We start from the raw sequence: 11,131 nt of genomic DNA, 5'->3' as shown, positions 1-11,131 counted from the left end.
GGTACCCCTCTCCGCACAGCCCGTTCCCAGCTTCGCCCTGGCACCACTCTTGCGTCAGTCATGAGGATTCCCACCCTCTTCCTCTTCCTCCTCCCCGTGTCATCCCCGCCCGCCGAGGAGCCTCCTGCCCCGGGCGCGTTTGTCTTGCCTGATTCTCCTGACTCAGGACATTCTATTTCTACCAGAAATCCACAGCCCACAGAATATCCCCAGCTCCACGTCACCGCCCGTGACACCATTTCCCAAACATGGTGCTCAACAAAAGCTGCCCGTGTTAACATTAAAGTCCCCAGCGCTGCAGTGACGGAGCTTCTGTGAGGATGGGAGGTGGAGACCACCAGCTCTGGGGGCGTCCCATGGCTGCGAAGTGGTTATTTCTGTTTGTTTTGGAAGGGAACAGGTCTAGAGCAAGGAGAATCAGGTCTTCTGAGAAGAAAAAGAAAGTTCCACGAGCATTTCCTATATGCTTGTGGAGGGCTCTACGGATCTTATATCATTTCATTCCCATTCAGAGAGGGGAGGGCCTACAGGCAGCCCCGAGTGCAGATGAGGAAACTGAGGCTCTGCCAGGGGTGCGGGTGGAGGGCCCTGCACAGCGCGTGTGGAACAGCGCGTGACCAAGCCTTGGTTTGATGGCGCGGGCTGCCGAGTACGGTGGGCACGCCATCGCCCATCCCCCAAGGGATAGGGATGAGGGACGCAGGCTTTCCAAATGAGGAAGTGAGGCTCGGAGAAAGGCTGTCACTCGCTCAGGCTCATGTGGCAGGCAGAGCTGGGGGTCACTCCCCAGCCAGGCTGTCACCGTTGGTCCCCAGGCCTGCAGAGCAGGAGACACAGATGACTCACTGCTGGGCGGTTCTGGGCCCAGATGGCTCAGTCACCGGTCAGGCCCTCCGAGTATTTCACAGGGTGAAGCACAGTTCCTCTTAGCAATTTAATAGACGCTGCCCTTAGTCCAGCAAGGCAGTCAAGGGGACCAGTGGGGATGAGTCAGACACGTGACACAGAGGCCACTGCCCGGGGCGGGCAGGCAGGCAAGGGTCTGAGCACTGGGAGACGGGTTTTCACCACGTCTGGATACTGTTCCTACTGCTTCCTTGTCTTTGTCCCTCCCTGTCCTCCCTTCTTCCCTGTCCCCGCTTCCTCCCCCCCTCCTCGCTATCTTCCCCGCTTCCACCTGGAATTCAACAAAGATGGCAGGAGAGGGTCATCCTGAGGCAGGCACAGAAGCCAGCGCCTGCCGCGTGCCAGGCAGACCAAGTTATAGTGCGCATGGAGGTCACATTCTAGAGGGACAGGGACGTTACCGTGGCATGTCAAAAAGGAGTGTGGGGAAGGAAAATAAAGCCAACAAGGCGGGGAGCGGGGCTGGGGGAGCCGGCGATGAAGTGGAGAGCGGGCAGGCGGTGGCCTTGCTGACAGTGGCAGCCATCACTAACAGTGCCCACCACATGCCCGAGGAGGCGGGGACTGTGGTTGTCTCAAGCCTACAGATGGGGAAACTGAGGCCTTGCCCAAGGTCCGGTGGTGGGAAAGCACAGAGCATGGCTCTGAGGCCCTCTGTGGACAGGGTGCAGGGAGGAGGGCAGGGTGCGCTCATCCCGGTCCCGCCCCAGGGAAGATGCTGATCCTGGGCTGCACGTTCCACCTGGCGGAGCCTGTGCTCACCATCGCGGCCGCCCTCAGTGTCCAGTCGCCCTTCACCCGCAGCGCCCAGAGCAACCCAGAGTGTGTGGCAGCGCGGCGGCCCCTGGAGAGTGATCAGGGGGACCCCTTCACACTCTTCAACGTCTTCAATACCTGGGTGCAGGTGAGGCCGGCGGCGGTGCCCCCGACTCCTGTCTGCACCACTTGTAGGACCAGCACGTGCAGGGCCCGGGCTCGAGGGGGAGCTGGGGGCTTCTGAAGTGCCACTTCCAACTACTGCCACCTGGAGAAAGTCCAGACTCATAGAGTGGCCTCTGTGTGTCCAGCACATATTTCCTGAACCCCTGACCTGGGCCTGGCCCTGTGCCAGGCAGTGCTGGGGACCCAGTGGTGATCAAAACCACCTGGCCCTGCCCTCCTGGGGCTCACAGCCCAGTGCAGGGTACAGGCCCATCCCTAGACAGTGGCCACCCAGAATGGGCTGTGCTGGGGAACCCAGAGGGCTGAGAAAGCCCGGAGGGTGTATCTGACCCAGCGTAGTCAGGGATGGCTTCCCGTAAGAGGGGGCAGTGGGGCTGAGACCTGCAAGGAGGAAAGCAGGTATCAAGGATGGCTGACAGGTTGCCCACCGGCCTTGCATCCTCCCAGTGGCTGATGTTGGGGCCCACGCTGGGGCAGTCTGGGTGATGGGTCAGTCCCCCTTTCCCCCACCCCCACAGCCAGCCGGGCCCTGACACCTGGAATCTATACCTCCAACCAGGTGAAGTCCGAACGGAGCGGAAACTCACGCAAGTGGTGCCGCCGCCGGGGCATCGAGGAGCACCGGCTGTACGAGATGGCCAACCTGCGGCGCCAGTTCAAGGTGAGGCTCGGGGCCAGGTGGGCCGCCCGGCCAGGCAGACAGGGCCAGGAACACACCTGGGCGGCCGGGATTGCGGGGAGACAGAGTGAGTGCCCGCGAGCATGCTCCAGCTTCTCTGACAGAGCGGTCAGGGGCCCACCCTACCCTCACCTCCTGCCATCAGACGACCAAGCGTGGGAGTGCCGTGGGCAGGGCGAAGGGTAGAAATCCCAGGGGGCTCCCTGGAGGGGGCATATGAGGTCAGCTGTCACAGGCCACATCCTTGTGAAGAACCGCGCCCTCTGGGGCAGGGGTGCTGAGCTGCCCTCCCGGACCGCGGACCGGGTGCTGGGAGGCAGCGTAGGGCAGCGGTTGGGAACCAGATCCGGAGCCGGATGTCCCAGCAGCAGCTCCCGGCTCTGCCGTTTGCCAGCAGTGTGACCCTGTGCCCCTCCGGGCCTCAGCTCGCCCTCCGAAACCGGGGACGATAGTAGCACGTGCCTCACAGTGAGCCTGTGAGGACGGACGGGTTCGTGCACGGGGAGCCCGTGGGCGCCAGGGTCGCTGTTGCCGTGTGGTTGTGCGCCTCGCATACAGCGCTGAAATCGCACGTCTTCCCGTTTGCGCGTGAGGTCTGCTGCTGCACGCTCGGTGGCCGCGTGTGCGCCGTGCAGTGGAAATAAAACGCAGGCGTCCCTGGGGACGCCGGTAGCAGATGGGCAGATTGAGGCCCAGGGTGGGCGGCCACCCCACCGAGGCTTCTCATGCAGTTTTAGGGGTCCCTGTGCCGGGGACCAGTGGTGTCCTGACCGTTCTCGCGTCTCTCAGCGTCTCCAGCTCTCTAGAGCCGTGATGCAGCCTAGTGAAACGGGGCGGGGGGTCCTCCTCTTTCACACACAATATCTCACGCCCTTTGCTGATCAGGGCTCATCGAGAAACTGGGTCCAGTCCAGTAGGGTCACCCGAAGACTATTCTCAGAGCTGTGGGCAGGGGATCTGTAATGTGTCACAGTCCCCTGTGGGTCTGCTAAGTCCAGGCCCCGCCTCACTCCCGAGACGGATTTGCTTTCCGCGGTGGGGCCCAGGGCTTGGCATTTTGGCAGGTTCCCGCGTCCCAGACGCTGCTGCCAATCTGGGACCCCACTGACAGCCGCCAGTGGAGGAAGCTCGGAGCTGGGGTGGCCTGAAGGGGCAGTTTGGAGCTGTGACAGGAGCCCTGAGGGAGGACCCTGGGGGAGAGTCGCCCCCTCTCGTCACTCCCTCCCTCCCGTCCGCAGCCTGGGCGTCCGTGGGCCAGCAACAGTGCCGAAGCAGCCACCGTGCCCGCGCCGTGCACAGGCTCACGTGGGCCACTTCAGCCCCGAGCAGCCCGGGCAGGGAGGCACTGGGAGAGGCCCCGTTTTTCACGTGGGGAGAATTGTGGCTCCGAAGGGCAAAGTCACTTGCCAGCAAGTGGCAGGCCCCGGATGTGAACCGGCGTCTGGGTCCAGAGCCCCCTCGACCTGCCTTGTGTCCCTCACTCGCCGGCCCAGGAGCTGTTGGAGGAGCACGGGCTGCTGGCCGGGGCCCAGGCCCGGGAGCCGGGGGACAGCTCCCGGCGGCTGCAGCAGCGCAGGGAGCGCCAGGCACTGCACCGGCTGAAGCGCCAGCACGAGGCGGGCGGGGGCCGCCGGCGCAAGGTGCTGCGGCTGCAGGAGGGCCAGGTCGGATGCTCCAGCGACGAGGACGAGGGAGGCACAGCCTCCCGCGGGGCCGGCGACAACGTGGACATCCAGGTGGGCCACCGCGGGACTGTCCGGTGCCTGGGGTGGGCAGGGGTAGAGTGGGAGCCTGAGGGGACACAGCCCTGCCCTCTCCTCAGGAAATAGGTTTCCATGGCCAGAACCTGGCCCCCCCAGTCCCCAGAAGCTCTTGGAACACCCCGCCTTTCCCCACGTTCCCACCAGGACGTGAAGTTTAAGCTGCGGCACAACTTGGAGCAGCTGCAGGCGGCCACCAGCTCGGCCCAGGCCCTGACGCAGGACCAGATGGTCCTGCTCAAGCTGCTGATGGGCCGGGGCCTCTACCCGCAGCTCGCCGTCCCGGACCCCTTCAACAGCGGCCGCAAGGACTCGGACCAGGTGGGCCTCCCGCTCCCTGTCCCCGGGCGGGTTTTGTCATTCAGCACCTTCCCAGCACCTGCTCTGTGCTGGGGACATGACTGTGACTGAAACGACCCTCGCCTTGTCCTTTTGGGGTCGCAGTCTGGTGGGGAGACAGACCTGTTCCCAGATGGAGGATTCAGAGTGGCTGCGGCGGGGATGGGGAGCGCAGGGGCTGAGGGAACATAGCGGGGGTCCCTGGCCAGCCCGGGCGGGGGTCAGGCAGGGCTTCCTGGTGGAGGGGACCTCTGAGCTGAGACGAGGAGGGTGAGGAGAACGTCCCGGGAAGAGCAGGGAGGAGCAGGGCTGAGGTCCTCTGTCCCCGGCCTCTCCAGATTTTCCACACCCAGGCCAAGCAGGGCACCGTGCTGCACCCCACTTGCGTCTTCGCCAACAGCCCCGAGGTGCTGCACGCCCAGGAGCAGGAGCACGAGCGGGAGGCCCGGGGCGGCGAAGGGAGCCGAGGTACCATGAGCCCAAGTGGGTCAGAGAAGCCTCTCGCTATCACTGCTGGGCCCACCGAGGTGGGACCCGCTGGCGGGGGTGGGGGTGGGGTGTGGGTCCCAGGACCAGACCTGGCTGGGCGGCCTCGCCGCGTTCACGCCGAGCCTCGCCCTCCCCATGGCGGCGTGGGCAGGCCTGTGCCTGTGGGAAGGCAGCGTCCAGGCCGTGGATTCACACTACCTTCTAGTCGCATCCGTGCCATAAAGGCCACCTCAGCCAAGCAGCTGCTTGCAGGCCAGGCCCGGTCCCAGCCGGTAACCCCCCCAGGGTGCAGGCCTGCGTGCTCCCACGGGGCCTTTGCTCCTGCAGCCTGGCGGCCGGTCGTGGGTGTGTCAGTCTGGGGCGCAGCTCCTCTTCTCGTTTGTAAACAAAGGAGCATACGTGTCAAATGGCACACGTTAACTCAAAAAGGTGCGGTTTATGATTGGAAACCTCAGAGATAGAATTTGAAACTTTAACTGCTGTGAATTCTTAGTCCGGTAACTCTCTTCCTATTATTACATTGTTTTTTCCTTAATTTTTTAATTTTGGAAATTTCTACACGTCATCCAAGTAGAGAGTGTGACAAACCCTCGCCCGGGTTCTGTAGCCGTCAGCATTTTGCCATCGTTGTTTCTTCTGCCCCTTACTTTTTTCCTTTTTTGATGGAGCGTTTCCAAGCAGGTCGCAGGTGTCATGTCATTTAGTAATAATAATAATGACGCTTTTAGCACCGCCACAGTGCTGTTATCGGTTATCACTCCTAACAAAGTTAACAATATTTCTTAATGCCACCAAGTAGCCAAAGTCGTATTTATTACAACCAAATGTTTAAAACTACGTCACAGACTTTTTATTGCCACGTGCGTGAGCATGTGTGGACAGGTCAATGGCCCAGGTGTGACGGGCAGCCCCCGGGGGAAGGGTGGGAGAAGGTATGAGTGGAAGATGGGTGGGCAGGGTGGGCCTGAGCTGTCCTCTTGACCCTTCAGACGACCGGGACAAGATGAGCAGCAGGCACCAGCTCCTCACCTTCGTCTCCCTGCTGGAGACCAACAAACCGTACCTGGTGAACTGTGTCCGCATCCCTGCTCTCCAGGTGGGTCCCTGCCCCGCCTCACCGCCTCCCAGGTGTGATGACTGTCCCCAGGGCAGGATGCATGGGGCAGGCCGAGGAGTCACCTTTCCGCCGCTGGCTGTGGGCATCAGCTGCAGACCGTTGGCTGGCTCCTGTCTTTTCATCCCTGTATTCATTCGGCAATTCCTTGCCGAGTGCCTGCCACGCGCCAGGAACTGTCGAAGGTCCCCGTCCCCCCCACATCTCGCAGGGGAGGACCGACAGTGCCCGTGAACACAGGACAGCACTAAATGAGACGTTAGACAGTGACAGTGCTGGGAAGGTGAAGAGAGTCAGGAGGTTAGGGAGGGTGGATGGAGGGCGAGGGAAGGGGACAGGTTCTAGTGTGAAAGAAGGCGACCTGGGTGGGCCTCATCGCGAAGATCGGAGTCGAGCAAACACCTGAAGGGAGGGAGGGAGGGAGGGGGAAGAATGCCCTAGGGAGAGGGAGCAGCGAGTGCAAAGGCCCCGAGGCACACGCGTGCACAGGGAACACTGGAACGGTCTGTGAGGGGGGAGGGTGGCCAGAGATGCGGTCAGGCAGCGGTGAGCCTGGAGCCTGTCCGCTCCCAGAGGGGTCAGGGCAGCGCTGGGACAGGGTCTGGCCTAGGGCAGGAGCAGGGAGCCGGGTGAGGGCGAGGACGTGCTCAGGTGGCAGATGCGTGCGCGCGTGTGTGTGCGTGTGTGTGTGTGCGTGTGTGTGCGTGTGCCTGCTCCAGGCAGCGGGAGCCCTGACAGCAGCGGCTGCCACACCCTGCGTGCTCACTGGGCACCACCCTGCTGCTCTGGGCCTTTAGAGGAGAAGAGGCTGGTGGGGGAGGGGGGAGAGGCATGTCACTTGCCTAAGCCACAGAGTGAGCAAGTGGCAGAGGCAGAGTGCCAGGGCCACAGCCTGCACCTAATGCCTCCTGCTTATCAGATGGGACTCCCCGTTATCCGGACCCCCTCGCTTTGACCCCAGGGAATGTGGAGTGGAGGAAAGAGGGAAATCCTTCAGGCTCCCCAAACCTCGGGAGATTTTGTCGACACCGTGAATCCCTAGCTCGAACCTGCTCAATTACGTATTCGTTCATTTACTGAGCTCCTGCCTGCACCCCCAGCGCTGATTACTCTTCTAGGTGCTGGGGGTGTGGTCATGGTCAGGAACAACAAACTCCTTGGGTTTGTGGGGCTCACACCTGAGTGGGGGAGGCGGACGGTAAACAGAAACACAAATGGACATAGAGGATGGCGCCAGGGGCTCTCGTCGGTGCCGGAAAGGACGGACCTCGGGGAGGAGGCAGAGATTCACCAGCCGAGATGCCCCCGGCATTCCAGTTCCCTGCAGCGTGCGCATGACGGAGAGTTTTAAACGTACACAGAAGGAGACAGAATGGCAAACCGAACCCTGCGCCATCCCTTGCCGTCACCCAGCCCCCCAGACCATCGACCGCTGGTCAGTCCTGCATCCCAAGGGACTTTCCCCAACACATGGTGACAGTTTTCAAGCAGAAGCTGGAAGACGCGTTTGGCGAGTACTCAGACCCTCACTCCCCAGATTCTTCAAATGACATTGGTCTTTTGCTACGTCTGTCCACTCGCCACTTATTTCGATAGGTGGCTTTCCTTTTGAATTTCTTGATGCCTTTGAAGTTGTTGACAGCAGTGTCCTTCCGTGTGCGTCCCGTGAACTAGCGTTCAGTATTCGTGTATTTGAGGATGAAACATAGAGAGAGCAACGTGTACGACGGGTAGGGACACCATTTGAGAAGTGTCAGCAAAGGTGCACGTGTGGGTGGCCCATGAAGACACAGACTCCCTCAGCCGTCCGCTCCCAACACGGGCCAGGAGTCCCGCCTTCTCAGAGCAAACTCTGTATTTCACTCTAGTCTTTATTAGTCCATCTCTCCAAGTTGAATGTCAGCTGCACAGGGCGGGGACTCAGTCTGCCTCATTCCCAGCTGTGTCTCCAGCACCTGGAAGAATGCCGGCTCAGAGGAGGCGCTCAGCAGGCGTCTTGGCGGGGCGGGGGTGGGGGGTCGGTGGACCGATGGGTACGTTGGATAGACGAGCGTATGGATGGACAGGTGGATGGATGGACATGTGGATGCATGGACAAGTGGGTGGATGAATGGGCAAGTGAGCAGGAGCCCAGCCAGGTGGGGGCCCTTCTAAGATGGCATCCTGTCCCTCACCCACTGCCTGTCTTCTGCCCGCTCTCTTCCAGTCCCTCCTGCTGTTCAGCCGGTCCCTGGACACCAATGCTGACTGCTCCCGCCTGGTGGCTGACGGCTGGCTGGAGCTCCAGCTTGTGGATAGTGAGAATGCCATCCAGCTCCTGGCGGCTTCGCTGCGGCTCCGAGCCCACTGGGAAAGTGCCCTGGACCGCCAGCTGGCTCATCAGGCCCGGCGGCGGCTGCCGGAGGAGGAGGAGGAGGAGGAGGAGGAGGACGGTCGCATCAGCCACAAGGAGGTGGTGGCCCTGAGCAGGGGACTGCTGCAGTTCATGGCATCCAAGGTACCCAGTGCCCAGGCACCCGCACCCCTGGCCTGAGAGGGCATCCGCCATGGGATCGAGACCCCCCGAAGGCCTGGCTTCCGGTTCACTGACTGTGCGTGAATTCGGGAGTTCTCAAACCAGAGAGGGCGATGACAAACCCAGGGTCACGCAGCTGGCAGGGGCTGGAGCCGGGGTGTGACCCCCGGGGCCCGGCTCCAGAGACCGGCTGTTAACCCCTGTGGCCCTTGTTGTCGGGACTCATCAGTCGCCTACCGCAGGCGTCGCTCAGGTCCCCCTCGGTGACAGCCAAGGGCGTGCAGGATGAGCGGGAAGCTGTGAGGGGTCTTCTCCTGGACGACGGGCGGGAAGGACTGGACAGATTTGAAACCAGCCTCCACCTCTTAGGCGGAGAGTTGAGAGTTGATTCTGATCCTACTACACGTGGCAGGGGCTGGGGAGAAGGGTGCAGTCCAGGGTGACCTCCTGGAGCAGAGGAGGGACCCAGCGAACCAGGGGAAGGGGACGGGCTAACGTGTCAAGAGGGAGGAGGGGACGGGCCAGACTCTGGATGTGGATGTGGGGAGCTGGGGGTCCCGAGGAAGGCAGTTGAGGTGGGGGTGGGGCATCGCACACGCTTTAGACAGGACACTGGTCCTGAGGGTGCAATACCACGTCGTGATCAGCGTAAGCAGTCGGCCCGCATGAGCGAGAGGTCCAGGGCTGGGTTTCAGGCGCGGCTAGACACGGGTGCTCTGAGCGTGACTTGCTGAGTCCGCCTCTCTCTCCTTCGTCAGGTTCCCTACAGGCTCCGGCGGCTCACGGGGCTGGAAACCCAGAACCTCTATGTGGGACCCCAGACCATCACGGCGGCCCCCAGCCTCCCCGGCCTCTTTGGCAGCTCTGCCCTGTCCCCCCACCCTACTAAAGGAGGCTACGCAGTCACGGACTTCCTCACCTACAACTGCCTCACTGTGAGCATGGACCCCGCCTCGGACCCTCGCCTTCCTACCCTGAAGATGGGGCTTTAGGGAGCCCCCCCATTCTAAGTCCAGGGATGCAGTTTCAGTGTGGGGTCCACCAGCCCCTGGGGGAGGGTCCCCAGGGGAGGGTCCCGGGCTGGTCGTGCTGGGCCAGGCGGGTCTGAGCCCTGAGCCCTGACACCACCTTCACAGAGCGACACCGACCTGTACAGCGACTGCCTCCGCACCTTCTGGACCTGCCCCCACTGTGGCCTGCACCTGCCTCTGACGCCCCTGGAGCGCATGGCCCACGAGAACACCTGCCCCCAGGCCCCGCGGGACAGCCCCCCAGGTAAGGGCTCGGCTGGGGGCTGGGGGGTCACCCACCCGGCCATCCCTCCGTCCCCCGGTGGTTTCCTCAGCGTCTGGGCATTCACTGGACGATCTGGGGATTGATGCCCTCAGCCCTCTGGCCCTGGCGGGTGCCACCTGCAGACTTTGTCACAGAAGTGCGGAGCCCAGGATGGGGAAGGCCTGGAGAGCCACCTCTTTCTTATTCATGTCTGTCTGTGGTCTCTCTCTGGTCTGCCCCTGTGCTTCTGTCTGCCTGTCTCTCTCTGTGGGTCTGTCCCGCAGCTCCACCTTGGCCGCGTGCACCCCACTGTTACCCAGGGTGTGCTGCAGTGGGCAGACCCCGGCATGGAGCCCGGGCTCTCAGTCTCTCTGCCTCCGCCCTGCACAGCAAAGACTTGCCCGTGTGTGTGGATTAATCAAGGAAGGCTTCCTGGATGAGGCAGATCCTAATTCCCCAAAGGCTAGGAGAGGCTGAGCCCCTCGGGTGCCGGGATTTGAGTGGGGGTGAGAGCCTGCAGCTGAGCACCCCCTCAGCCTCCCTCTCCTCTTCCTTAGGGGCTGAAGAAGCTGTCCCCGAGCCCCAGCAGAAGGCGTCGGCCCTGCAGAGGCCCTACCACTGTGAGGCCTGCCAGCAGGACTTCCTGTTCACGCCCACGGAGGTGCTACGGCACAGGAGGCAGCACGTGTGAGCCCAGGCCGGGGACCAGGACCCCAGGCGGACCCCCAGCCTGGCCGCGGGACAGTGGCCTGTTCACCCTGTGGGGCGGGGTGTGAATAAAGTCCCACATACTGACTCCGACCTGTAAGCCTGTCCTACCCCCGGAAGGGAGCCGTGTCCCCTGTCGGACCCCATGGTCTCGCTCTTGAGGGCCCCGGGGGTCGGTGCTCGGACGGGCTCTTAGCGCCTCTGGCCGCAGCGCGTGCTGAGTCCGCGCTCCTGTGAACTAGGGAGACCCGCGCTGGCCCACCGCGTGCGTCACTCAGACTTGGTGAGGACGGTGGTGTTGGTATTCACGCGGGACCACAGGCTGCACTCCAGCACAGCCACCGGGGCCACTACAGGGCCCGCAGGCCGTTCCGGCTGTCCCCTCACCTGTCCCCTCAGACTCT

The 11,131-nt window shown here is 62.6% G+C and overlaps 1 protein-coding gene across 1 annotated transcript in view; it reads left to right on the top strand.

Moving 5' to 3' along the window:
* LOC105310259 (probable ATP-dependent RNA helicase DHX34) overlaps positions 1–10,815 on the top strand; it is an 18,037-nt gene extending 7,222 nt beyond the window's left edge. Inside the window, exons 6-15 of the mRNA XM_023526642.1 lie at positions 1,438–1,810; positions 2,408–2,509; positions 4,021–4,263; positions 4,435–4,608; positions 4,965–5,094; positions 6,105–6,211; positions 8,436–8,726; positions 9,503–9,679; positions 9,881–10,019; positions 10,577–10,815. Of these exons, the coding sequence (XP_023382410.1) occupies positions 1,438–1,810; positions 2,408–2,509; positions 4,021–4,263; positions 4,435–4,608; positions 4,965–5,094; positions 6,105–6,211; positions 8,436–8,726; positions 9,503–9,679; positions 9,881–10,019; positions 10,577–10,710 (1,870 nt within the window). The 3' untranslated portion in view covers positions 10,711–10,815. The remainder of the gene's footprint in view (positions 1–1,437; positions 1,811–2,407; positions 2,510–4,020; positions 4,264–4,434; positions 4,609–4,964; positions 5,095–6,104; positions 6,212–8,435; positions 8,727–9,502; positions 9,680–9,880; positions 10,020–10,576) is intronic.
* The last annotated feature ends 316 nt before the right edge of the window (positions 10,816–11,131 follow it).

The sequence above is a fragment of the Pteropus vampyrus genome, unplaced genomic scaffold (assembly GCF_000151845.1).
Source record: "Pteropus vampyrus isolate Shadow unplaced genomic scaffold, Pvam_2.0 Scaffold1674, whole genome shotgun sequence".
In the NCBI taxonomy this organism is placed as follows: domain Eukaryota; kingdom Metazoa; phylum Chordata; class Mammalia; order Chiroptera; family Pteropodidae; genus Pteropus; species Pteropus vampyrus.
The sequence above is the reverse complement of the archived record's forward strand: the minus strand, read 5'-3'. Positions and strand labels throughout refer to the sequence as shown.